The sequence below is a fragment of the Seriola lalandi genome, unplaced genomic scaffold (genome assembly GCF_002814215.2).
Source record: "Seriola lalandi dorsalis isolate HSWRI2012SDOR001 ecotype SW California unplaced genomic scaffold, Sedor1 jcf7180002054692, whole genome shotgun sequence".
Taxonomy (NCBI): Eukaryota; Metazoa; Chordata; class Actinopteri; order Carangiformes; family Carangidae; genus Seriola; species Seriola lalandi.
Window position 1 is genome coordinate 3834834 of NW_019525245.1, and position 27511 is coordinate 3862344.

Consider the following 27511-nt stretch of genomic DNA (forward strand, 5'->3'; position numbering starts at 1 on the left):
TGAAGAGCTGGCCGAAAGGTAAGCTGCTCTCTCCACTCTCTCATCACCAACATAGGAAGAATGAACCGTCTGAGACATATTTAGCAGTCATGAACTTGTTAAGTAGTCAGTTAGCAGGGGTAAGTACATTGCTTTTACTTAGTGTAACTTAAAACGTCGTTTTTAGACAAGTCGTAAAAATGTTTCAACATAAAATTCCCTGTCAAACAAAGCAAATTCTCAGTGAAGTTCTGAACAGTAAATGTAGCTCTTGCTTAAAAAAGAAAACATCTCTAGTGTTAGTGATTTTAGTGGCGGTAAAACAAACTTGTGTCTTGAAAGTTAAAAGTGATAGCTTCGGTGACTACCACTGGATCGTGACATACAGTGAAAGGTAGCGTGAAACCGTTGCGGAAGTTAGTAGAGTTTGTGGTGTATCTATACATACGATATACGTATCAACACGCCGGTGGCGTAAACTTAGTAAAACCAAGCTTTTATTCGTTCATTTCTGATAAATAGTGTCTTTCATTCAAGTCTCAACAAAACCCTCACTAAATTAGCTCTCCTGCACCCTGAGGGATGACTTTGTCAGTACTGTCTGAGTCAGTGATGATGATTACGAGGCATTACGTAAGCATAAGATCAGAGGTAAAAGACTTTTTGTTCAATAGGAGATGACAGATAGACAGAACTCATTACATTAGAGTGAGGTAACATCTGCGTCCGTGTCTTCTTGAAGGCAAAGGTCAGTAAAACCCAAGACAACCTATCCCACACACTTGGCTGGCTCTTATCATTGGGAAACTGGTGAACACTATGCACATTTGGCTTACTATGTGAATGACTTAAGAACGCTGTGTGTCAACTTGTGATGAAACTAAATTGATTACTTGACAAGAAATTCATTTTAATTTCAATTATTGATTAAGCGTTTAGGGATTTAACCAAGGCAAATGTGAAAATTATTTTTCTTATTCACTGTTTAGAACCTCATTAAGAATTTCATATTATTTTAAACTATGTATTAAACTAATTTTTATTGTCACATTAGGCTTTCAGAGCTCATGATGCACATTTTAAACTATTTTTTGACACTTAACTGGTTGATCAATCAAAGAAAAAATCTACAGACTAATACATAATGAAAATAATTGTCAGTTGCAGCCCTAGTGTCGACAACATCAGCTTGAATTTGTCTGAGAGGAAGTGAACTTAAAGGTTGTAAAGCTTGGAATTATTTACACTGTTGTGTAGTATAGGAATGTGTTTAATACGTTAACAGTTTGCTGCTAGAGATCACACATTTAGTTCTTGTACATCAGTATTAACCCCACCCCCACCCATCTTTCTCTTCTGTCCTCCCGTTACTGCCCTACATTTTCATTTTTCGCTACCATTGTTTCCTCTTAGCGTCTATTCCTCCTGCTTTCTAAATAGAGCTGACCTGGCAGTTTCAGTGAAGCATCACTCTAAATCATATATAATTAGAAACGTCTGAATGGGCACAGAAAGTGGTAATATACATCAGAAGGCCTTTAGCTACTGACTCATAATTTACATTTGCATTGTTGGATCAGTTACATAGCAAATCAGATTGGAGTTTTTTTCTTACTAAATAGCAAAGCTGATTAGCTACATCAACTCTAATAGCTTCTCGTTATGTTAGATTACATTGTTTTTCCACTGAGGCCTACCTTTCTGTCATGTCCTTTTCCTAAGGCAGCACAGGCAGTGATATCCGTCAAAATCTACAAGTTATTTTCTTGCGTTCCTTCCAAGTTAGCTGGGCCTATGAAGGATTTTCCAGCGTTGACAGAGCATGGCTGCCGGAGAGTCCCCTCATCTCTGATGGCCCAGAGAGCTGTGGTCAAGCCCAGAAAGAGTGTGGTCGATCAGTTTGTGTGTGTGTGTGTGTGTGTGTGTGTGTGTGTGTGTGTGTGTGTGTGTGTGTGTGTGTGTGTGTGTTTTCATGCCAAACGTGTTTGAATAGCCTGTCCAACCCTTTCAGAAACTGCTGGTCTGGCTGTCATGTGCAGTGCAAGTGGGGAAGTATGAATTCAGTGTGACAGGAGAGTGTGCATGTATAGCGTGAGATAGAGGAGGCATTAGTGTGTGACTGAATATACTAGGACTCTCTCATAGATTGCTATATTTTGCATCCTAGCTCAGAATAGAGAGGACGAGAGTGCTGTCATCTCTGATAACCACTTATCTGATGTAGCTTAGCAGCTAGGATAGTCAACTATACAAACTTTTGTAGCTACGTCTCTTTTTCTTGGCCAAAGCCAACAAAATATAGGCTCACAGCCATGGACAGATATGGGGGTGAGGTTAAGTAGCTTGAGCCGTGAGAGGCAGCCAAGCATTATGGTGGATGGAGATGACAGGTTCCTGTGGTGGAAATGGAGGTAAACTGTTCCTGAGTTCCTGTGGTGGGACAAGCCTTTATAGAGGTGACGTATGGCAGAGGGGAGGTCAAGGGAACACTGCCTGGTTGGGAAGGGACATCTGCATCCTTCCCTGTGGGTAAGACATGAGATTGGTAATGTGGACAGACGTTGCCTTAGACAGGTTTCATTCATTGCATAGGTGTGTGTTACATGATACATCATTGTTATGTGTTTAATTAGATTTGTTTAAGCATGAAATTCAGAACAACTCAAATATCAGTGAGCATTACATCCTCTGGTCTCCAGTTTATGCTTTAAGTTTGTTTCAGAATCAATTTTATTCACCTCAGCGGTTCCTTTTCTAATTTAAAAATAGTATTGCAAGGTAAGAGGCTGTGATAGTGTGTTTTTAACATACTTGTTTCTAAATAAAGGTCTAGCCATGTTGATGCAGGTAGAAACTAGGACACGCAATGTTTTTTGTAGCCTTTGACAAAATGTCATGATTTCTTGACTCGCTGTAGCCATTTGTTGAGTGACTTCAGTAGTTCCTGTTGTCTGAGACAAACCTATAGATAACTGTCTTTACTAGATCTCACCTTACTCTCAGCTGGTGACCTTTAGTCCATTATTCATGATTGAAGTCAGATTCTAAAGGTCAATATTGTTTAGTCAAAACATTAGAAGTAACCCGGTTTGCAGTCATTCAGGGGCCACCCTCCTGTGTAGAGCTAACCTGTGTGGAAAAGTTTGAAGTTCCTTGGCTAAAACTGAACTCATGTGATGTGAGAATCTTCTAAAACAGGAAGTCTGGTTTGCAAATGTGCTGTTAAGGCATTTTAATGTATACTTAATGTAGTAAATGCTTGGTATGCGGTCTTAATTTTATTTTGTTAATCGTATGTCCACTGTAATTAGAGATTATAAATCCATGATAGTGGCTTTTGTATTTATGATAAATGGATGCCATTATTATTGAGTGTTGCTGACATTGTGAAGAGAGAATGAAGGATCAAACTGCAGACTACAGAAAACCCTGAATGCAGACACTTTTTCTTTCTGTGTCACGTGACTGAGCCTCACTGTTCTTGCTTCTTGTTTTTTTTTTTTCCAGTCCCAAACCATGAATATTGTGGGCCAGTTAGCGGAGACAGTGTTTGTGACGGTGAAGGAGCTGTACCGTGGCCTTAACCCCGCCACTCTCACCGGAGGGATCGATGTCATTGTGGTTCGACAGCCTGATGGATCGTTCCAGTGTTCCCCCTTTCACGTCCGCTTTGGCAAGCTCGGTGTGCTGCGCTCCAAGGAGAAAATTGTGAGTCTTTTCTCTGTCTTTTGACTCTTTTAACTCCTTCTGTTGCTTTGAGGACTGTTTGCGTTTAGACACATAAGTTCGTCGCTTTGTTTTTAGGTGGACATTGAGATAAATGGCGAATCAGTTGACCTGCACATGAAGCTCGGAGACAATGGAGAAGCTTTTTTTGTGGAAGAAAATGAAAATATGGAGGTAAGATGGCCAGCATTAATGGCCATTAGTTTAATGGAAAATTATAATTTTTGACATTTTGTTTGTAAGTTCTTTTTCTTTTTAATCCCCCTCAGTCCCAGGTCCCGGCCCATCTGTGCACCTCCCCAATTCCTCTTGAGGTCCCTGAGGAGATAGAGGAGACCCTTGAGGGAGCCTCTGTCGCCGGGTCTGGGGCCCGCAGGAAGAAACGCCGCCGCAAACGCATGCGCTCTGATACTCACCTGAGAGACGACAACTCTTCATCAGAAGAGAGAGAAAGAGAGAGGGAGTGGGAGAGAGGAGAAAGTAGTCAGGCTGGACAGGAGGGTCCAGCTCAAGAGGAGCTTCTCTCACCATTACACGTCAGGTCAGTGATTGTGCTTTTTTTTAATTTGGATGTACTGAATTAATGCTCGTATCCTTCTGCAAGCAGAAAAGAGCTTCTTGTTAATCTATTTCTCAGAGCTGCTTAATGTGCTGCTTAATCTGCTGCTTATAATGCTTGTAAGAAAACAGTGAAATGGATTTTATGATCAACTACCCCTAACATGCTTTTGGAAAAGGAGCTGTGATTTGTCCACGAATTCAAGGACTCTAATTGGCTTTAGCTAAATGGTAAATCATATCATATGCTCTGTGTCGTATCTTCTTAACATCTACTTCACTATTAGCAACCACTGACACGTTCAGGCTAAGGTCACCAGTTAACACTACAGACTCCTTCCGTCATTTGTCCCTCACCTCTGCAGTGGTTGTCATGTCTTCTGTCTCATGATTCAAGCTTTGCACATCTTGTTAGTAAAGAAATGATTCCACAAATGCACTTAGCATGTGTTCAAAGCAGCACGCTTTAAACAGGTTTTATTGTTGCTGACGTTACATTTTAGTAAAGATGTCATAGTAGTTCAACATTTTAGTTTGTGAAGGACTGCCCCTGCTAGAATAAAACAGTCAGCACAAAACAGCTAAAAACTGCAAAGAGCTACATACTGTGATGTTGATTTTCAGTGGCGTTGCCAATACAAGCAGCCCATCACAAGGAGTCATGTTGTTCAGTATTCACACCTGCAAACACAGTAACTTAAAAAAAAAAAAAATCTTCTCGTTTGTGTAAAAGTAAATCGGTGTACTACTCACTGTCTGAGGAGCCAAATGAGGAGTCGGGGGGCACCCAGACCAGAGATGCTCACCCACACTCAGATGGAGAGCAGTCACCCTCGGAAAGGTGAGGGAGGTTAATCTTTACAATAAATGAATTAATTCATTTATTTGTTTGTATTGAGCCATTTTACTTGGAGACAATTGGAAATCACTGCCTCATGACAGAGATAAATTCATACTGTTCTCGCATTACTTGATAGTTTTCTGTATATCTCTCCCCTTCCCAGCAGTGTGTTTTACAGTCGGCCATCCTCTCCCAAGAGCGACTCTGAGCTTCTGGTTAAATCCCAAGAGTCCTCTGGGCCTCAGATACAGTGGCACTGGGGAGGCTTTCCGATGGTATGGCAAACACACTCACTCACGACATGCACAGATGTAGATGTGTCTTTACAGCCTGCCAGTGCTGTGATTAGTGCTGTAGATTTGAAATTGCCATGTTGACACGCTGTTAAATTGCTCTCTCTGCCCTCCCCCTCACAGCTGTGTCAATCAGAGAGGACATCAGTGGAGTTGCAGCGCATCTCACCTTCAGGCAGTTCTCATTTCCGCACCATTGAGAGACAGGACTCCTTTGATATGGGCTTGGAGCCTGTGATCAGCTGTGGCAGAGTGGGCAGCGTAACAGTGGTCCGACCACAACCCAGGACCCACTCCCTAGACCTAGGTAGCCACGCCATCCAAACCACCCCTTTATCCAATGATAAAAACTCTAATATTGCCCACTCTACCCCCAGTGACCTCTTCGAGTCCTGTGCATCATCAGGGAAGACAGACGTGGACTCAACACACACAATTGAGTCCACATCAGGAGAGAAGGAGAACAGAGAGTCACCTCCTTATTCTGCTAGTCTAATTAATGGCACTGATTCCCTCAATAGCAAAGAAAGCACAGCCAATGTTCATCATGTTAGCACTGTGACTGGTACAGTTAGTACAATTAATGCGGCCAGTGTGAGCAAACAAGACATCAAACAGAAAGAACTAAAAGACAGTGAAGACGGCACAGTCACAACAAGAAGCCCAGGTAGTACAGAATCACCAAATCTACAACAGCAGGGTGCTTCACCTGAACAAAGTGAACAGGGTTCGACCAGTAGTGCCCCTGTCAGTGAGGGGGACAGTGGAATAGATCCCTTTGCTGAGGGAGGGGAAGACGACAGTGCACCAAAAGCTGAAGTGGGAGCTGCCGGGGCCGACTGGACAGCTGCAGACGGGTTCGCAAACTCTTCTGACGCATCTACAAAAGTGGAGCAACAGGGCAAAAAGAAAGGTGGTTGCTTTTTCATTTAAGAAAAAATTCTAAAAAGTCTAAAAATAATATATATCTTTGTCAGTTTATGTCACAATTGTTTTTATGTGTCATTCTGCCATAGGTAAACGTAATCACCATCTAGGACCAACAGATATTTACTTGGATGATCTGACCTCGCTGGATCCAGAAGTGGCTGCACTCTACTTCCCCAAGAGGTCAGAAGACATATGGATATTTTTCCCAAAATACACTATGAGGAACTCATTGATCTTTGAAACCATGTTGTGAAAAAGACAAACAAATATTTGTGTGGCTTGTGAAAACATAATTGAAAGGCACAAGTGCTGTGCTGTGGTTTCTATTGAATATTTCTTTTTAACGGAGAATAATCGAAGTGAAATGACTTTGAGTGTCTGGTGGCCCTGCAGTGAGACAGAGGGAGCATCTCAGCAAGGGGCAGAGCAGGGTTCATGCTCAGGAAGTCAGTCACCTCAGTCAGTGGGCAGCGGAGCCATGGACAGCGGCACAGAGTACTTGTCAGATTCCACCTCCTACAGCATGGATGTCAGCATGTCCCTCTGTGGACAAGAGGGCGACACCAGCCAAATCACCAAGGGTAAATGGGTTTTCTGTCTCTGCAATATGTTCTAGTAAATGAGGGAATGGGAATGACTTTTCTCTCTGAGTTAAATCAGTCAGCATGTTGCTTTTGCTCTTACTCCAGAAAAGTTTATGGAGCACATTGTGACATACCAGGATTTTGCCAACAATCCAGGGATCATTGAGGATCCAAGTCTTGTCATCTGCATCAATTCCAAGTAAGATAAAAACAATAATCATGTATTTAAAAAAAAAAGACAATTTACATCAGTGCTCACGAAGTGACTCAAATTGTCATTCTCAACGCGTTTATGTCCATGGCTGTTCATCAACTGTCTTTCATCTTTCACAGCTATTATAACTGGGCAGTGGCTGCCCCAATGGTTTTGTCAATGACAACTTTCCAGAAAAACCTGCCCAAGGTATTTTATTGTTTCTAAACCTGACCACAATAATGTCAACTAATAGGCCTCCTTAAAAACATGAATAAAGGTTTTCATTGAGTTGTTTTCTGCATTGATTTACAGATTAACAGCATAAGACAGACAACATCTTGGATAGGTGGTGACTATGATGATAGGATTTATATAATCATTGCTCTATTTTTGTGTGTGTGTGTCATATAGAGTACAATAGAGAGGCTGGTGAAAGACAAGATGCCCAAAAAGTCTGGACGTTGGTGGTTCTCCTGGAGGAGAAGAGACATGGACAGTAACCAGGTAGATATTCAGGAACTCCTGGTAATAGTTATTGATTAATTAGGATGGCGCGCCAGCATGGGTAATTACACACAACAATCCATTCATTGAGTCTAACAGTGTTTTTCAGGAGTGGCCTTGTGAGTTGGCGCTGTTCTTGAGAGGAATAAGTCTGGTACAGATGGAAGTGATTAAGGGATTAGATCAGAAGCAAGTGGACTCTGTATGGTCTTAAAATGTTGATGATAATGTAACCTCTTGTTTTTCAGCAAAAACACTCAAAGGAGGAGCAAGAGGAGCCACTGGTCAGTGTTTCTTCCACAGTAAAGTAAGTGACCTCACTAAAGTGATCTAATATCAGTTAATAAGCCTTATAAAACAATGTATGCTCTGTGTCGGTTGAACCACTTTCAGCTGGTCTTGCTGATCCCCAGCTGTGCCACTGCTTTCTAATGTTTGAGTGTACAGTTGAGGTACATTCAGTCTGATTGCTGGAAAGACCAGGACTGCCAGTACATTTTTATTCATCTGTATTTTGTTTATTTGGTTGTTATAATGCCCATAAATGAACACTTCACTCCAAATGTGAATTATACAACAGTTAGTGCCGACCAAAAAAATTTGTTTGGATGGGAGGCGGATATAGAGTATAACAGCACTGGGACTTTTAACTATATGTATTACTCCGATTTATATTATTATTACATTTAATAACGGTTAATTAGCGTTACATTAACGCCGTTATCTAATCTTAGATTGTAGCAAACTTTGCGCCGCAAAGATGAATATATTTCCAGAAATAAGATTTGAATTAAACGATGTACGGGCATCAGAAGAGGATGAAGGGAAGAAGCCTCGATACTTCAGCACACCTGAGGTTACAAAGTAGACAAAGTAACAAGCTAATGTGCACTGTGCGGGTCAGGAAAATGTTTATGTATTGCTTCGCAACAGTCCAGTACCAGTCCAGTTGCGGAACTATTTGTGTTGTTGTAGCCAGTTAAATAATAAAATAAACAAACAAATCATAATCTGTTGTTGCTTATTTAACTAATTTGGTGCTCGTAGAACTGTTGTATAAAAGTAATATCACACTCGAGGTCGTGATGTTTTCTTGAATATCACCACAGCTGGGATTCGGTCATAGGTACGAGGCCACAGGCCGAGTACTGAAGAAAAAACACAAAGCAGCCCAAAAACACCAATGACAGTTGTTGCTTGTTCCTATAATAACATAGTTACATTTTTTAATTGAAGAACACGTATTTTCTGTATCAATTCGAACATCATCATCATAATGTAGTTTATCTTTGGGCCTCCAGGGTACGCCAAACCTTTATCCATACAGTACATTACTCAATAAATACTGTATTCTCAAAAACAATTCATAACACTTAAAAACAGTTGTTCATTTAATTTTAATTATTAATAATTGTAATAATGATCAATAATTGAAAAGAAGAAACATAATTCAGTTTGAATTATGTGTGTTGTTTCACCAGAGCCACACTGGATGACATCGAAAGTGATGAGGCAGCAGGACTAGGCCGAAAAGCCATCCTCCCTTCAAGCCAATCAACAGAAACCCTCAGTGCCACCCAGTGTATCAGCCAGATGTACCGCAAATCACTACGCCTGACCTCTGAACAGATAGTAAAAGATGCTTTCACTTGCACAGTCATGCATTCTGCTATCATATTTATTTAGAATTTATAAAGCAGTTAAACCCCAGCTAACTACCCCCTGTCCCACACCAGGAGCACTTAAACCTGCGTGAGGGAGCCAACAAGGTGGTGTTCAGCGTGACCACGCAATATCAAGGCACCTGTCGCTGTGAGGCCGCCATCTACCTGTGGAACTGGGACGACCGAGTCATCATATCAGACATAGATGGCACCATCACTAAGTAAAAACAGCCGTGTTTTCTTGAAGCTATTTCGTAGTGGTAGTCCAATACATAATGATTCATACAGAGTCCCTTGCTTGATATAAATGATGCACTGTGTGACCTCACATTGTCAGTGTTATGAATAATCTTCCCTTTCTGTCTCTTGCAGGTCTGATGCTCTGGGACATATTCTACCTCAGTTTGGAAAAGACTGGACACACAAAGGCATTGCCAAGCTGTACCACAAAATACACCAGTATGTGAAATTACATTCCTGAAAATATTGTCAGCAGATAAAGAGCAAAAAGCATAATTGTCTTTAATAGACTCTCTATTCTATTCTTCCTTTTTACCAGTTTATTTTACTGAAGTTTCACTCACATTACTCACAGCATAACAAACAGATCTGATCTCAGCTCTCCCGCTGCTGATTCATTCTGATGTCATTCTAGTTGCAGCTGACTGTCTAATCTGCATTGCCACATGTTTCCCTGTTTGCGCTTTTAAACGAGTCCAGCTGTTCAGTTAATTGAAAAAAGATTGAATTCCATTTGAAGTGCTAATCTTTTGTCACACAAATCTGGAGAAACAGGATACATTACATATGTGTTGTTGAACAAGTTGAGCTTAATGCTGAAGGTCAGCTCAAATACAAGAGAACTGGAAAACACATTTGCATTTTGTTGATCTAAAAGGCAAATGTGGTTGTCTTTGTCCTTGCAGAAATGGCTATAAGTTCCTGTATTGTTCAGCGCGGGCTATAGGTATGGCTGCCATCACTAAGGACTACCTGCAATGGGTCAATGACAGAGGCACTGTCCTCCCTAAAGGCCCTGTACTGCTGGCTCCCAGCAGCCTCTTTTCAGCATTACACAGGTAACAAATACCTACCACTAATTTACTTAACAGCCAGTGTCCAACTAAGATGGTGTTTTTATGTTATAGAGTGTTCTGTTTCATGTAATTAACTGGATGTAGGATTTTACCACTGTTTCTTCCTCATCAAATATCTCATTAAATCAGCTTCACACTGAAAATCATTGTACAGAATAGTCAGTACCCCTCAATAGTGGACGATCTCCTACATTGTTATAGGTAATGCTCAGCTACTACACTGGAAGAAATATGCACAAGGACACAACTGGAACAAATAACCCTTTTGATTTTAACTGTCCGTCCTAACCTGTGCAGAGAAGTGATTGAGAAGAAGCCGGAGGTGTTTAAAATTGCCTGTCTCGGTGACATCAGGGACCTTTTCAACCCGCAGCGGCAGCCTTTCTACGCTGCCTTCGGCAACAGGACTAATGTAAGCAATGCTGCAGAGCTGCAGTAGCCTTTATGAGTCTATTTTAAGTCTAGGTTTTCCTCTCTACTAGGTTGCATGGTTTGGTGTTTGGTGATTTTAGCCTCTGGAAAAAAAAAACCTGGGTTTGTGCATAATCACAAGAGATCATGCATGTTCAGAAAAAGTTACATGGTTATTATTTCATCGTACACATCCTGACATACACCCCAGCAGGAAGAAATGAAGTGTGAGAAATGTGGAAGTAAAGTCTGGGCTTTGCTCGTTGATATAAAGTAACTGGCTAACGGTTTATGATTATGGATTAGCGCTGTAATAGGCAAACGATCCTTTTAGTGTACATAGATATTGCAGCTGTGGTATCTAAGTTCTTCTCTGTAACTGTATTATGATTCTGCCTTCGCCTTTTCAGGATGCTTATGCCTATAAGCAGGTCGGAGTGCCTGACACCAGGATATTTACTGTCAACCCAAAAGGAGAGCTCATCCAGGAGAAGACTAAAGGCAACAAGTCTTCGTAAGTGTGCAACAGAATGTGGAGATAGATGGATATTACAGGGAATAGATGCGCTTTTCCACATTTTAATTTACAAGTTCAGATCATTCTAAGTGTGTGTGTTTTGCAGGTACAACCACCTCAGTGAACTGGTGGAACATTTCTTCCCTGTGCTCTGTGCTGAGGGCAACGGGTCCTCTGCTTTTGACTGTCCTGACTACAGCAGTTTCTCCTACTGGAAGGAGCCTCTGCCAGAACTGGACCTGGATTCACTACTGTAGACACACACTCACATGTACTAAAACGCACATATGCACATGTTGTAAGGCAGGGGCATAAGCACATATACTCTTCTTCTTTCTCTTTCTCTCATTTCCCAGAAAGGCATTTCAAATGATTTTTCCCAGCATGCCTGATTATTGCCTTTGATGGACCTGCCAACTGTAGAGCCTGTTTTATGAGCCACTGGACAAAACTGGAACATAAAGAGGCACCTGTCCCTTTTTACACTGCACTCAAAGACAGAGCCAAATTAAGTTATAATATGCATGGACTCTGCATTTCAAAATAAGTGCAGAAACCGTTATGCATTCATCTCAGTGCCCTTACACTGACTACATGCTATAGATTACAATGAACATGTACACAAATGGACCAATATGACTTTAAACTGTTTCCGTTTTTTTGTTACTGTGTGCACCAGTGTCATAGTCATTCCAAAAAATGAATTTAAGCAGTGTATTGGCATGATAGCTAACACTGATACACATTTCAACTCTAAGCTTGGACCAAAAATATATCTGTACAGAAATAGGGAAATTAAGCTGTATTAGAAAATATTAAGCGATGCTTAAATTCCTGCAAATGCCAAAACTGTGTAACTACTATAGCCTGCTTTCTGTGACTGACAATGGAAACTTTCAGTGCACTGCTTAACAGACCCAGGTACACAAGACAAACCTATTATCCCTTATTCGTTGGAGATTATTGACAGCAGAGAATGTCTTTGGGTTTGACCTTAATAAGTATGAGATAGCTGGAGTTTGCCCTGATCTTTGTTGAGCAATGAGTGTTTTTAAGTAACATTAGCCTGGGAGTGAAAACTCCTTGGAGCTCTGGATGGTACGGAAGAATTTTTGTATCATAACTACCAAGTCAAAGCTGAATATGGAGTAAGAGTTGGTTGTAAAGTATAATAGAATTATTTTCTTTCAGTTCATGAAAATTTCATTACAAGTGGATCTGAGCATAGGATGATCATTGTGGAATTACACAAAGCACATTTCACACATATTCCTTCCAGATACTGCACCACCAAGTTTAGAAATGTTTGTACACTACAGGAAGGAGGAGATGGGTCAGACTGAGGTCACTTTTACTCCAGAGTTGTAAACAGTTAATGATTTAGCCTGATGCCGTGCCTTTATGCTACAATGACACTGTTATATTTATTATTTTTGCATATCTTTCATCATCCAACTGTGTGGAGATGGATTTACTTTTGAAAGTAAATGTATAGAAATATAAATTAAATTAAAACACAACCATGTCTGTTTTCTTTGACCTCTAGTATCAATGTGAAATGCGTGATTGTTCTGTTAATCTTTAGTTTTTGTATTTTTATAGTGCACAAGTTTAATTTCCAATAGCTTACACTTATGTATATTATAAAGAAAAAAATGTTTTAAACAAAATGTCATTACATTGGTGCTATACCAGCACTTAGGGCATAACATTTAGCTACTATATTAGATAGAGGGTCAGATGATCAAAGAATTGGCAAATAAACACATAAATGAAGTCAGACTGAAACGTGTTGCTCCAGTGAGAATGATGAAACTGTCTGTGAGAGGAAAGGCGTGGACGAGTCTGGCCGCTGATCTGTGCGTCAGTGCGTTTTATTGACTCCCACCTGAACAGGAAGACTCGACACAAGAGTGCAAGGTCAGTCTTTGAAGCTGTTTGATATTATGTTTTTTTTAATGACGCAAACCTAACTTATTAAATCCTTTGTAAACAATGAATCGCTGGCTGTACGCCTTGTGCAAGAAAAGATGCGCACATGCTTATGAATAATAATGTAAACCTTTTTTTTTTTTTTTTTTTTTGAAAAGAGGCAAAGCCACAGTAATTGAAATCAAATTTATGCCCAGAAGCAGAATCGGGGCTGACAAGGTGAGTCTGGTTCATTAGTCTGAAAGCAGTCAGCAGCGTGCAGATCCTGTTTTCAGGAAATCGAAACTTAGGTAAACAGACGCACTAACAGTTGACGACGCAGAAATGTTTTTGACCTTCGTTGTTTTGATTTCTCCATCTTTCGTATCCATCAGAGACTTTTTTCTTGAACTAAACTTCTTCATTTAAAATAGACAACGTTTGATGTAACCCTCGTCTAGCCTGTATATCTGCATCTGGCATATTCTTTTCATAATATAGACTACATTCAGCATATCCTGGATGGTTGCATCGTGCTGCTGTGCGTTGTCATGCTGGTGTTTGCAACTTCCCGGTGATTCCTGGTGCAAATGCAACAAAGTTTCACGATGTGTTTTATTATACAGGACCATCTCCACCGTTGAAGACACTGAGGTCATGTTCTTAGTATGTTTGTGTGTGTTTGAGTTAAAAGGTATCACCTGGTGGATATTTTATACTCTGTGCAGTTTTAGACTCATTACAAGTTTGACTCGGTTTAAATATAGTTAGGCAACTAAGCGAAAAAAAAGAAAATCCAACTAGAATTTTACTCCTTGCAGTGCATGGAAGATTTTGAAACAATATGCAGACTCTCACGTTTGGTAAATTAACAGTGAACAAACTGATGATTGGGGGAAAAAAAAAATACAACGAGATTGTATTTTTGGTTTTTGGTCAAAATTTTTCTTGAGGTATAATATATACTTTTTAATATAATTATATAATATTTCATTTTTTTAATTAAGTTTTACTTATCATAAACTTTATATATTTTTCAAGTCTGACTCTGAGTTGTCTGTTTTTTCCAGCACCTGCCACCATGTCTGTGAATGAGACCAGGGGAAACCAAAATCGTGAAAAGAATCATGCAGAATCTTTGGTTCTGGATATTACTTGCCCAATCTGCTTGCAGATATTCTCTGAGCCAGTTTCTCTTCCTTGTGGTCATACCTACTGCATTGCTTGCCTGCAGACCATGGGAGAAGGCCTAGACCAACACAGCTGTCCTGAGTGCCAGGCAGTATATCAGGGGCCCACAGCTCTTGTGAAAAGCTCCAAAATATGTAGCATGGTGGAGACCTACAAAGCCACTGCTGGGAAAAGCAGCTCCACTGAAAACCCTTCCGACATCGGCCAAGATGGCTTACAATCCGGGTCTGGATCCACAGATCACCCCTTTTCTTTTGATCATGAGCAAAGCAGTAGCAAAGGCAAAATGGAAATGGATGAAACTAAATTCAGACTGGCATCTCAAGTCACAGAGTTAAATCTCAAGTTGGAGGTGGCAGAGGTTGTTTTGAAGAAAGAGAAGGAGCAGGAGTTAGAGGTGACCAATGCTAATGCTCAGCTGAGGGAGAAAGTATCCAGACTGTTAGGGCAGATAAAGGATTTGTCACAACGCTATAATGAGCAGGTGACGCAGATGATTGAAGAAGAGTTAGGTCCAGGTGAGGCCATTATAATCAGTCGAGTCAGTCAAACCTCTGAGCTGACTAACCAGCTGAGGCAGGCTATGCTGAGAGCTGAGTCCCTGTTGACTGAGGAAGATGAGGCTGCATTCAGCGATGAGCTCCAAAGTCTACAGCCGCACATTGTGGAGTTAATGGCAAAACCAGTGGGAGAAGAGAAAGACCATGTTGAATCGAAAGTCAGCCCCGCACGAGCCTGTCCCAAGCTGGAAACCATGAACACTGAGCTGAGGGAAAGACTTGCAGAGGTTCAGCGGTACCTTCGGAACACCCTCAACCCCTCAGAGGTGACCTTTGACCCAGAAACAGCCCATCCCAACCTCATTCTCTCAGAGGACTTGAAGACAGTGACTTTCAGTGCTACAAAACAGCCCTATCCATCCTCTCCTCTGAGGTTCACCAGCTTTTTCCAGGTCCTCAGCACCCAGAGCTTCTCAGAAGGTGATCATAGTTGGGAGGTGGAGCTTGAGGGCTCTCCATGGATAATTGGTGTGTGCTACAGTGGGAAGCTGCCACGTAGCGGGCTGCCCTCTGCTCTGGAAAGCAGCCGGAGCTCCTGGTGTCTGATGTGGTTCAATAACCTCCTGACAGCCTTTGAGCAGAGTCACAGTGTGCCACTGAAGAGGACCACAGTGTCACGGAAGCTAGAGATCAAACTGAGCTTCAAGACCCACAGGCTGAGCTTCTACAACATCAGCCCCATCAGTGGGAAGACTCATGTGTACACATTTAAGGCCAACCTAACTGAACCAGTGCACCTGGCCTACAGGATGATGTCAGGGCACCCAAAAGCACGTCTCACTATTTATTCATAATCATCACTATATTTCAATATTTAATCCCTAGCAAATGTGCTGCACAATCTAACAATGTCATAATATTAAAAACACCAAAGTTGAGACTTGATTTGTATGATGAAAGTCCTTAGCCATGTCTTCATAGAAAACAGTCTGATTTCATCCTCCTTTGATTGAATTACAGTGTGCTTTAAACATAATGCTCAAATACAGTGCTCAAAATAATGTGTCCAGAAGTCATTATTTTGTCTCAGTGTAAAGGTTCAAACAAGCCAAAAGGCACAACATTGAAAACTGCTTTATGATGTTTTTCTGCTTCCATCAGACAAATAAAGTCCGTACAAAATTCCTTGCATCCTAAGCTTCATAATATATTATGTTATCCTCTCATAATGTGTATTTTACTTCTCTTACTTTTAATAGATCTAAAAAAAAAAAATCCTGTGTATTGCCACAGCCTGCCTCCTTTTTACATTCCGTATGAAAAACAACCCCCACAAACACACGCACGTCATAATGTCATGTCATCTCGCGAGAGTTGCTCCGCTTGTTTGGCGAGTGTCAGCTGACCTTATGGGGGAAATTTCTTAACGAAACTCTCCAGTACAGCTATGTCCCGTATTAGTGATTGATTTGTTGATCGATTACAGTGTGTAAAATAGCGTGTGAAGCATGCGCTTCAAGTTATAGTGTTTCTAAAACATTTTACAACGAGTTGCGCCCTTGAATCCCAGTCTTCTGAATCGGTAAGATGTTATTTTTTTATCATTTGTAGCTCTCGTTACATTGGTAAGCGTCATTGCACTTGCACCAGGATCACGTTTGTTTTGATCCTAACCTGAGCCAGTCGGCTTTTAGACTGTGGTACCTAATGTTTATTAGCAAGACAGGCTTGCCGACAACATTGTCATCATTACCGTGTTTGTCTCTAAGGAAAATGGAAGGAGAATATAAATTTAATTCACAAACATATCTCCCGACGGCAGCTAGCAAGCTGGAAGTAGCAGCGCTAGCTAACACTGAAATTCCCCTTTACGAACTGGAAGTATTTTGATAAAACATATGAAGGAACCGTATTTTGAGATAAGTTATGATTCACTATCATTTTAGCAAGGTATTGTATATCGACATTTCTCTCACTGTTGTTGTTGTTGTTGTAAGTAAATGCTAATGGGATTAGGTTAGTTTCACCGTTTGAAACTTTAAACTCCACACCACACATGGCTGATGTCCCAGCCAATCTTGTTACATAATGTTTATCTTAAAGTGGAGAAAGCTGCCACAGAAGCCTGCCCTGCCACAACAATCCCAACAATTGTACATCTCCTATGTCTTTTAAATCCCTAATTGTAGCTGAAACAGCACAGGTGTTTTGTTGTGGTTAAATGACACGAGCTTTATCTTTCTTATATTCACTTATAATAAGCACTCATAAAAGATTATCCGTGAATGAGCTTCCTCACTCTGCCTCATAAACTGAACCTCCCTTTAAGTAAGAAAGTCCTTAATTCTTGAAAATGAGAAGCAAGATATCTGCCTCAGCTCATGTGAGGAATCAGTTCCAATAAATATCTTACATAATAATATTTTTGTTTTGCCTCAGGCTCAGACACCATGCTAGCCACAGTGACTGCTGTGGTTAGGTTTACTCAATACAATGGCAGTAGTTCGCCCACACCACTGGAGAACACATCAGCATTCCCAACTTGGAAACCTGATTCTGGAGCCAACATCACCAAGCCTCACAAATGTCTGCAAGTTCTGTATGAAGACATTGGAGACTCCAGGTAATCAGTAGCTCACTGTAGAAGAAATAGTTGAAATTCATGAAATAGTCAGTAAAACATAGTTTGTTTTTGAATCTTTGTGGGACAGTGACAGAAATGCATAATGAGAATAAATTACTAACTGTTCAAAGTGAATTCCCAGCTGACTACACAAAAGTGTCTTCACATGTCCAGTCTCTACTGCAGACAAAATAACATTTTTCAGAAAGCTCTGCATTATCCTCTGACATTCATCTCTCTGTCTTAGGGTGCGGTTCTGGGACATTTTACTGCTAGTGCCTAATGTGGCCTTCTTTGTATTCCTGATGTGGAAGCTGCCCTCAGCCAGGGCAAAGATTCGACTCACCTCTAGCCCCATCTTCGTCACCTTTTACTTGCTGGTAGGACAACCATTACAGAAACACCAATATACAGTATTCAGAGTGATATGGAAATTGACATCATGCTGCACAGTAGTGCTTGTGTTTATCCTAATCAGTTTTTGAAGTGGTAGAACAAAACTTTGAGGATCTGGACATTTCACTATGGTAGTGATCCCCATAAAACCGTTCGGAGGAAACAACCGTTAAAGTCTTTAACTTTCACTTTGGTCCAACAACAGGGACAAATGACCTTGTGGAACAACTTGCTGATAAGGTTTTTTCTTGTTTACTGCTCTGCCTTATAGTCTGTTCCCTCTCAGTGACAGGTGCTTACTCTTTGTTTCCAAAATGTACTGCATCTCTCTGTTGGTTTTATCATTCAAGTGATGGTAATCTAACAATAAAAACTCTAGAAAAGGAGATATCTGAGCTCTGCAGTGCCTGGCAAGGCAGTAAAGGAACTCTGCTCATTGTTTGTCAGCAGTGTTACAGTGCATTATCAGTTATACTTTCTCCTCAATTCTGCACCTGTATTTCTTTTAGGTTTTTGTTGTAGCAGCAGTTGGAATCACCCGGGCTATAGTGTCCATGACTGTCAGTGCATCCAGTGCTGCCACCATCATAGACAAAGTAAGGAAGCACTTTAATAATTCTATACTGGTTTTTCATTGTAAGTCTTCATGTGTAAATTCCAGGTACAACATTTGATCCAAATGTAAACAAATGGATAACCCCACCAATACCAAAATTCAAAACACAGTATTGGAACCTCCCGTCACTTCCAAACTGATTGACAGGTCTGTTAAAGGTGTTTAAGGTTTGTTTCTTATCGTAATGTTTTCAATTGAAACTGTAAAACAGAAATGTATCTGGGGAAGATATTGAACAAAAGATCATTTATCATCTCTAAGTCAAACGTTTTGCTTATGCTGTATGAGTGAATATATATCTGACATCTATATCATATATAACAATCACTAAGTTGTTGTTATTAATAGAAATAAAAAATGGATGTAATACAATTATAGGCTTCTAATTTTCGCTCTTTATTCCCAAAACCTTGTTTTTTTGTTGTCTAATTTTTACCTTTATCTTTACAAAAATAACATTTGCATAAGCATAGACCTTTTGTAGTTTATTTATACATGTTTTATTTTTAATGGTTGGAGGAACTGTGTGCATTTCAAAAAATACTTTTCAATTTCTGTCACTGGAAACTTATTCTTAGCTGTGCTCATCATGAGATATTCATGTTTACTGTAAACTACAGTGAAAAGTGTGCTTCAGTGGAGACCATAGCTTTTCATTTGTAGGAACAAACAATTTAGTGAGAACTAGTTTATACTGTTGCATTCCTTTCTAAATTGGCTAGTTATTTATTTTATTTATTCATTTGTTTGGGTTTCCTGGAGTTTGATAGTGTAAAATTTTTTACCTTTTACTGTTCATGTAGTATTATGACAGATTGCAGCTTTGCAGCATAAATATTTCACTCATACTGAAGTAGCAATCACCACATTTTGTCACGGATGTCTCTTTTATGGAGTACCCAGAGGGCATGAAATGAGCTGCAGCATGACTTTGTAGGGCTTTCATGTCTTAAAACTAAAAGCATGGCTGACATTCCTCACATACCAGACTGGACCCTATGGAGTTCACAGTGATGGTCCTTCTGTTCCCATAGCACACTGTGATGGCTGCAATGTTGAAGAGAAAGAAATACACTTGATTATATAACACTCTAGACTGTGACCTGACCTGTAAAGTCATGCGTATGTTTTGTTTCGATATGTGTTACAACACAGCTGGGCTAATTTGCCACAGTAGAATCTCATGATGTTTGTTGTCTCTTTAGGTGCTGTGGGAAATCACCCGTTTCTTCTTGCTGGCTATTGAGCTCAGTGTTATCATCTTGGGACTGGCTTTCGGTTAGTTTGCTGCGCTGGTTTCATTTCTAATTTATAAGTTAACCATTGTAGTGTCTGTCTCCTTTTACATGACGCGCCTGTTTCAGATGTTCAGTATGTTGTCCACTTTCCCTTTATATAACTGAAGTCTGTATACCATATGTTTTTCAGTCAAGTCCATTTCCTTATTTAACAGGTCACCTGGAGAGCAAGTCCAGTATCAAGCGTGTGCTGGCCATCACTGCTGTGCTGGCCCTGGCCTACTCCATCACACAGGTAATGGCAGATGATGAGAAGTTAGATGAAATTTATTTGGATATATGATGTTAATATTGTACAACAGGTTGTCATTATGCAATTTATTCAATTAATATAGATAATAAATTGTTTTAGGGCACACTAGAGATCCTTTATCCAGACAGTCACCTCTCCGCTGAAGACTTCAACATCTACGGCCACGGAGGACGGCACTTCTGGTTGGCCAGTTCCTGCTTCTTCTTCCTGGTCAGTAACCTTTAGCTCTGCAACAGTAGCAACATCAGCAAAAAGCTAAAACTCATACTTGTCAGATACCCAATGACTGATTTGTTGTGATTGATAATGTAATCCTTTTTTTGTAGGTGTACTCTTTGATTGTGATCTTGCCTAAAACTCCATTGAGGGAGAGGATATCTCTGCCATGTAAGTTACAGATTTAACTGCAGCAAAGAACAGAAATTAGATTTGATAAGTTAAAAGATAAGTATTATTTTTCATGTAACTATGATCAATGGAAACTTTGTACTTCATTTGCTGATGTGCTATTTATCAGTGCATGCTGCCGTATAATTGAATGCACTTGTTCTCTGTTGTTCATTAATCTTTGTTTTGCTTCCTCTGTTTAGCTAAGAGGAGTTTCTATGTGTATGCTGCCATCCTGTCTTTACTGAACCTTGTCCAGGGCCTGGGCAGCGCTCTGCTATGTGCTGGAGTCATAGAGGGACTCTGGTCAGTATTATCCTCATGAATGCTGTGTGTAGCAGCGAATTTCTATATTTACCACAGAACTATAGCTATAAAAGGATTTCTGTCTTTGAGTGATTGAAATATTAGATAGAGAAATAAATGAACAAGCGTTTTAGAAAAATGTTGTAGATTTGGAGCTGGGTGGCTGATTTTAAACCTCTTTTTGGCTGGGTTGCAACCAGGGGAATGACTCACTGTTGGGTTGGTCCTGTAATGTTCAGTGCAGTTTAGTTGAGAGGATGAGGACATAACAAAAATATCCCTTTATAGCAGTAGCCTGTTGGTTGGGCTTTTATGTCTAATGAAGCTGACTTTTAAGGGGACTAATCACTCAGTTTTGGAACCTGTCTTCATTTTGTCTTTTCTGATCCAGCTGTGTGGATGTCACCACCTTCCTGTATTTCTCCACATTTGCTCCACTCATCTATGTCACATTCCTAAAAGGCTTCTTTGGGTATGTACAGAGAATCATGAAAAATATACAGAATACTGTATAGTTGCACTTAATACACTTGACTTTCTTTCTTCCCCCACAGTTCAGAGCCCAAGATCCTGTTCTCCTACAAGTCGCAGGTGGATGAGCCGGACGAGAGCGACGTCCACCTTCCCCCCACTGTTGCTACAACACTTGGCCGTAAGGAGCTGACCGACCAGGGCCTGTTCTACTCCTCTACCCAGATTGATAGCACTGGTCCCGGCAGCTCTCGTATGGTGGGAGCATACCTGGATGATGTTGCCTCTGGACCCTATGGGTCCAGTAGCATTAACAACATTGAAGCTGACCGGTGGAGACCTGTCAATGCATGAAAGGATGAAGAGGAGAGTGGGAGAAGAGATAGTTATCCAGCTGGGCTTAAATGTTGTGCATGTGTAGTGTGTCAGGCAGGATGATGACCAGGGGAGTTGGCCAAAAACATGCAGAGCGAAGTAGCCGGACATCGAGGAAGGGTAATCTTGGTCTTTCTTTGAGGCCACGATAAATGAACAAGTGGACACTTAAGGAGAGACCTTTGCTGGCCAATTGTCTGGAAGACTGTGAATTTAGCAACTGCTTTTGTAACACTGTTGCCAGAGTGCACTGCTGCTGTAGCTCCACGTCAGGAGTCCTGTCCCTCATCCTGGCCTCGACAGACTCCAAATTGATTCTGTTCCACAGGTTCTTAAATGTGGGGGCTTACCGACTCGTCTCAGCACATTTTCTGTCATTCCAACATCAACTGCTCAATCCTCAGTGATGAAGTTTTAGCCCCATTTTAAGTACCCAAGTCTTAAAAATCTATCTAACATTCTTTTGATGACAACTGAACATATTTACATTCCCACTACAGCCTTTGAGTAACAGCGTCTCTACTGACTTTATCTGCTGCCTTGTATTAGATTTGTGACTCAACTGTCACTGTGCCTCTTTATACAGGGCAAGGACTTGTGCTAATTCATTTTGATAGGTGTACTTTTGTCTTCTGAAATAGGTGCTGTCTGTCCTGTTAACAAGTGAACGGTGTTAGCGTGATGTTTGTCACTGCAATATAATAAGGAAATCATTAACTCCTAAATACAGGCATTGCCTTAGTTTTAAAGATCGCAAACCATCTGTAAGGCTCTTTCCTAGAGGCTGAGACACAATTCCTGAACAATTTAAATGGCATCTCTGGCATAAGCTCTCCTCTTTACATTTCTTCCCTCTTTTATTTATTTTCTGCTTTTGCTTTCATTTCTTGCACCGGATTACTCATTCTTGCTACTGAGAGGACATTTGTTGGCTTCAGAGTCATTGAGGAAGTGTTACCATTTGTTTGATCTGAACAACAAATGTGCAGAAACCTATTTTGTGTATTCCAGTTCAGACCTTCGCTCATTTCCTATCAGCATATCTAATTCAGCTTTGCTCGCTGTAAAAGGGTGGCTGTTGCAAAGTTGAGTTTTGAGTATTTTGCTGCTAACCTGTTTCCTGTGTTCAGAGTTTTCATAAATGTTATTACAAGTGGTAAAAATTGACCAAAAAAAAATCAATTTTATAGTATCAAATGTTGGCATTGATACAGCTTCATTATATAGATCATAACTTTTGATTAATTCTGAGCAAGAGAGGCTCAGGCAGTTATGTCAGTGATGGGTAATTTTAAGACAATATCAAGGATACAGCTATGAGTGTTGCAGAGAAAAATTCTATTCTGATTTATTTCAGGCTTTGAGTTGTTTGCCTTTGCTTAATTCATGAAATCATACTTGTCATACACAGTATTACTACAACAGCACACTTGATTCTTTTGAAACCATCTCGCATTTACTTATGCCTACCAAGGAGATATGATGGATGCAGGTTTTCCCCTAAAAATACTATGTTTCGTAGGAATGGATTACTCCATTTAAGATAGCAGTATTCATAAATAGTGGTGACCTGTATGCAGAAAATGTAGGGTTACATTTATTTTTTCACCATTGTAAAGTAACAACACAGTAAAGAAGTGAGGTATTTCCAAGGAATTACAGTATTTGCCCAACTCGAAATATTTTATATTCATAGTTGAGTGCAGGTGAACTCTGCTGTATCACTTGGAGTTAAAATGGTGATTGGGAAATCAGCTTGCTGTTGATAACATGAGTCCACAAGGTGCATTGTTATGCAATTGAAGTGCTCTCTCTGCATACACAAAATGTGTGTTGGTGAAATCATTTTGCAAATGACGTGTAAATTGCCTTTTTATTTAAGTGCATTGATTGTATAATATTCAGCCTGTATTAATGCAATGTGTTGAGCATTCCATGAACTACAGAATAAACCATGGACTTTCATTTGGTTGTTTTGGGAATAGGACACTACGTCATGACTTGTGGTATGGACTGTACAGTATATTGAAATTTGAGATAGGACTCCACTCTGTGGTGTCTTGTGGAAACTACACTCTGAGATAGGGTTTTTTTTTTTTTTTTTTTTTTTAAACTAGCATTTCCCCATGTGTTGATGACGCGACTGTTTTGTCTTGAACATCCAGGATTCGTATGTCCTTGTGTTGCATTTGTCTTAAAAAAGCTTCACAGGTCAGACTTCACGTCAGCTAGACAGTCTAACTACAACTCCCATCTGCCCTTAGTCCACACAGCTGCACGACCATGACTCATTGGGTCCGAATTATTTATCCAACCAATGAGCTTTGAGGATACTGCAGTGCCGGAGTGACCTTTATTGGAGTATTTTGACCACCAGTCGCTGTGGCGGCGATTCCTGCCGCTTTCTCATGAATGTGTATCCCTGTCACAACCATAGACGGGGTTGCTATTACTTTTTTCTAATCAAGTGGGAACCGACAGCTGGTGAAAATGGGAGGAAATGGAAGCACGGCCAGAAAAGTGTCATTTGGACTGGACGAAGACGAGAAGGTCACAGTAATTGAAGGAGTGAAGGTAGATATAACGCTATGTATCACTCTAAAGGGGGAAATGTGAAGCCAAAGTTTGAAATTAGCTATATTATCAGTCATAACCCCTAAAGCTAATAACGGTTAGCTTGTGGGCTTTTGCGGTGGTGTCGGGCTAAGGTGCGCCGACAGACTGACAGGTCCCATGTCCTCGAATGAACCCGGTCATACCCCCTCTCTATCCCCAGTGACCGTTACCGCCATGTAAAGGTTAGTGAGCTACTCTTATAGCGGCTTGAATTACGATGTGTTGCTAGTCGTAAAAGGCAAGTAAAGGGCAGATTTCCACAGACATAATGCAGTATAACGTTAATATGTTGGCGAAATTTCCATAGCGTAACGTAACTATTAGCTAAGTGTGCCGTGTCAACTACATGTAAGGGAGTTACATTACTGTAGCTGAGAGTTAATTTAATTGTGACGGCAAACGTCACAAATCATAACAACAACAACAGTTATTTTCATTTTCATTGCCACACAGTTTCCACTTGTGTCCCACCTGTGAACCTGCGCAGTGTCCAGCAGGAGAGTAAATAAATAATGTGTTCACGTGAGCATCCATGTAAGCAGATAGCTACTCTTTGTTCCACTACTCAGAAAGGTCAGAGAGGTCAGGCACAGCTGTACAGTGATTGCGTTTTTAATCTGCTGTTTACCAAGGCACGCATCTATCCTGCCCTGCCTTGCATGTGTGTGTGTGTTTAAGTGCATGTGTTTATTCCCATGCTCCAGCTCTCAGAGGAAGTGCTCCGGCGGATGAGGGAATCTCAGGGGTCTGACAGCGTCAAGCCGCCACTGTCTCCACTGGACAGTCACAAGCCACCACCGCGTATGTCCCATGCAAAGACCTGTCTTTTCTCACTGAGCTCCCACTGGGAGGCCCACTCTGTCAGCAAATACACTCACTTGTCAGTTCATTAGGAACACATAGCTACAACTAATGCAGTTTAATACAACAATCCTGCTTTAAATTCTATCTTTATGAAGGTTATAATAATCAATTTTTGTTAAAACCACGTTAAAGGAGGTGTCATTTCAGTGGTATGATAATTTTGGAGGCTGTAGTTTGTAGTGGTGTTGAACTGTATTGCATTATACAACGAGTTGTGTGTTTTGATTAACCTACCCTCACTGATGTGATTGGGGTGGGCAAAATAATAGGAACACCTGTCTACATGATGTAATGTAGTTCAACAGCACTACAGACTGCATTCCCCAAAATGATCATGTAGCTGACACTTTTTTAAAACGGTTTCATCAAAAGCTGAACATTGAAACTTTCATAAAGGTAGGGATTTGTTACAGGACTGCTGTATTAATCAAGACTACATTAGACCACATTAGTTTTAGCTAGGTGTACTTGATAAACCGCCAAGTGTTTGTCCAGTTGTCCACATAGACTGACTGATGAGAACAGTATCAGGATAAAGATCAACTCTAGTGCTGTGTAACTTTATTTAGATTGTTCATTATAGAAAGAACAGAATATGGTATGCTTTAACTGTGTCAGGAGCTGCCTCATTGTTGCTCAAATATATGTTATTTGATAATTAAAGTTAAGTAAAGCTACATTTAGCTGTTTCTTGATAATTATGTTAGTATTAAATAATGGTTTAAAAGGGGACCTATTTTAGTCAACTTAACACAGATCATTTTGTAAGACAGGTGTCATACCCACAGGGATCTTGATTGGCCAGAACTTAACCCCTCATATACCAGTTACCATTTGTTCCATCTATCCTGGAAACTGATGCATATTCTAATTGCTAATAGTACTAATATATTATTACTATTATTATTATTATTATTATTATTATTATTATTATTATTATTATTATTATAATATTAATCCTATTTGAATTTCAGGTCCAAAACCAACAGGACCATCCACTACAGAAATACAGGAAGAACTGCGCAAAGAGTAGGTGTTCATAATGTCAAGGTTAAGACCTGCCATAACTTTGCATGAATTTATTATTTATTATTACTTTTTACTATTCATTTATTCATGAATTAACAATTTATTGTATTATATTATATATTATTTACTATATATTAAAAATAATGCATTAATATTGACTAACTTGGGATTTTACACCTCCCTGAGATGTCACTTAATAATTGCAAATTCATTCTGCGTAAATGAAAGATTGAGCATGGAATTTGATGTTCATGTATATTGTCGCCAGTCAGCTTCAAACCAGTGGAGGTGACAGATGTATAACATAGCAGACAGTGGATACTAATGTGCAATGTTTACAGGGAACATACACTTGCTGAGTGACCTGTGAACACTGCCTGTGCTGATTCACTCTGTCTATATAACAGGCATGTTGCTATGCTGCTGGAATGCTCATATACAATACTGAGTGTCTATTGAACACTAACATGTTGGCAGGTCCACTCTCACTGTAATGCTGTCTCCTGAAAACTAGTTAGACATAATATACAGTTTATTTTATTTTTGATCAGTGTTATTAGTGCCAAACCTCAGGAATATAATCTGTTCTTAATGATGTGGGTCTATGTAGTTAACAAGTTAAGAAATAGGCTCATGGCCAAGATGAGAGTGGTTTAAATCTTTGGGCTGTATATCAGTTTTGTAGGTACTACAGAAGTATATCAATCAACCCAATACTTCTGCTTTTCAATAAATCATGTTGTTGTAAAGCTGGCAATCATAAGATTTAGTTGAGCCTATGTGGCAGTGAAGTTTATTGTAATTTCCTAGGCCATATTTCATGATGCTGTTGGATTGGGTTGCATTATATTGTAGGTCAAATCATATTCTGGTATGTTATGAATTCATAGTGTGACTTAAAACTGCAGTATTCACTATAAACCGTAACTTGTTTGATTTAATGTGATACTTTAATGAGATTTCACACAACAGTTCATGGATTCATGAATACCACATTACTGAAGCAAACTATGCATAAGGTTTGTTTGTTTTTTATTGTTGTCTTTTTTTTTTTTTTTTTTTTTGGGTTTTTTTTTTTTTTTTTTTTTGGAGTCTATCCCAAAAATATAGATATTAGTTTTACTCATACCAAACCCCAGAGGTGGAAAAAGTACAAAAATATTGTATTCAAGTAAAAGTACCAATACTTTGATGAAATATTACTCAAGTAGAAGTAAAAGTACTCATCTGAAAATGTACTCAAGTAAAAGTAAAAAGTAGTTCATTTGAAATGTACTTTAAGTAAAAGTTACTTAGTTACTTTCTTTGTGTGGGGTGTGAGGGTAGTAAAAATAGGACAAGGGGTCAGAAATCCAAAACTATTTTGTTTTTAATT

At 39.9% G+C, this 27511-nt stretch overlaps 4 protein-coding genes across 10 annotated transcripts in view; all 4 read left to right on the plus strand.

The window, feature by feature from the left end:
• On the plus strand, nt 1-12820 carry LOC111667792 (phosphatidate phosphatase LPIN2). 4 transcript variants are annotated; one of them, XM_087178565.1, is made up of 20 exons: nt 1-18; nt 3487-3687; nt 3784-3879; nt 3975-4246; nt 4997-5104; nt 5268-5379; nt 5521-6310; nt 6414-6507; nt 6721-6908; nt 7017-7110; nt 7245-7314; nt 7519-7611; nt 7860-7918; nt 9093-9243; nt 9348-9496; nt 9648-9734; nt 10202-10354; nt 10670-10784; nt 11194-11297; nt 11407-12820. In XM_087178565.1, the coding sequence occupies exons 2-20, from the start codon at nt 3496-3498 to the stop codon at nt 11555-11557; spliced, it is 3078 nt and encodes a 1025-aa protein (XP_087034691.1). In that variant the 5' UTR covers nt 1-18; nt 3487-3495; the 3' UTR covers nt 11558-12820. The 4 variants fall into 4 exon arrangements, with proteins under 4 accessions (XP_087034691.1, XP_087034692.1, XP_023279384.1 ...); XM_087178566.1 differs by lacking the exon at nt 1-18 and adding an exon at nt 63-2508; XM_023423616.2 differs by lacking the exon at nt 1-18 and having other exon boundaries at nt 2611-3687; nt 5271-5379.
• Nucleotides 12821-13082: 262 nt separating this feature from the next.
• Nucleotides 13083-16086, plus strand: trim107 (tripartite motif containing 107). 3 transcript variants are annotated; one of them, XM_023423617.2, is made up of 2 exons: nt 13083-13220; nt 14282-16086. In XM_023423617.2, the coding sequence occupies exon 2, from the start codon at nt 14293-14295 to the stop codon at nt 15754-15756; it is 1464 nt and encodes a 487-aa protein (XP_023279385.1). In that variant the 5' UTR covers nt 13083-13220; nt 14282-14292; the 3' UTR covers nt 15757-16086. The 3 variants fall into 3 exon arrangements, with proteins under 3 accessions (XP_023279385.1, XP_023279386.1, XP_087034693.1); XM_023423618.2 differs by lacking the exon at nt 13083-13220 and adding an exon at nt 13236-13451; XM_087178567.1 differs by lacking the exon at nt 13083-13220 and adding an exon at nt 13497-14164.
• Nucleotides 16087-16307: 221 nt separating this feature from the next.
• tpra1 (transmembrane protein, adipocyte asscociated 1) lies at nt 16308-23592 on the plus strand. Its single transcript, XM_023423706.2, has 11 exons — nt 16308-16484; nt 17342-17525; nt 17773-17905; nt 18431-18517; nt 19743-19815; nt 19991-20070; nt 20188-20298; nt 20415-20475; nt 20679-20781; nt 21173-21253; nt 21336-23592. Exons 2-11 carry the CDS (start codon nt 17353-17355, stop codon nt 21604-21606), a joined length of 1173 nt encoding a protein of 390 aa, XP_023279474.1. The 5' UTR covers nt 16308-16484; nt 17342-17352; the 3' UTR covers nt 21607-23592.
• A 387-nt stretch (nt 23593-23979) lies between these two features.
• Nucleotides 23980-27511, plus strand: part of chchd6b (coiled-coil-helix-coiled-coil-helix domain containing 6b) — a 52491-nt gene continuing 48959 nt past the window's right edge. The window contains exons 1-3 of one of the 2 annotated variants that reach the window (XM_023423732.2): nt 23980-24201; nt 24948-25044; nt 26082-26136. In XM_023423732.2, coding sequence (XP_023279500.1) covers nt 24118-24201; nt 24948-25044; nt 26082-26136 — 236 coding nt within the window. In that variant the 5' untranslated portion in view covers nt 23980-24117. Of the gene's footprint in view, nt 24202-24303; nt 24426-24947; nt 25045-26081; nt 26137-27511 lie in introns of those variants that run through there. The other variant, XM_023423733.2, reaches the window with a different exon arrangement.

Coding starts and splice junctions, on each gene's coding strand:
- trim107 (XM_023423617.2), top strand. CDS start 14,293: ATGTCTGTGAATGAGACCAGGGGAAACCAAAATCGTGAAAAGAATCAT.
- tpra1 (XM_023423706.2), top strand. CDS start 17,353: ATGCTAGCCACAGTGACTGCTGTGGTTAGGTTTACTCAATACAATGGC. Junction 18,518..19,742: donor CTGCCACCATCATAGACAAA/GTAAGGAAGCAC, acceptor TTGTCTCTTTAG/GTGCTGTGGGAAATCACCCG. Junction 20,476..20,678: donor GGAGAGGATATCTCTGCCAT/GTAAGTTACAGA, acceptor TCCTCTGTTTAG/CTAAGAGGAGTTTCTATGTG.
- LOC111667792 (XM_087178566.1), top strand. CDS start 2,443: ATGGCAGAGGGGAGGTCAAGGGAACACTGCCTGGTTGGGAAGGGACAT. Junction 3,880..3,974: donor AAGAAAATGAAAATATGGAG/GTAAGATGGCCA, acceptor AATCCCCCTCAG/TCCCAGGTCCCGGCCCATCT. Junction 6,909..7,016: donor CACCAGCCAAATCACCAAGG/GTAAATGGGTTT, acceptor CTCTTACTCCAG/AAAAGTTTATGGAGCACATT.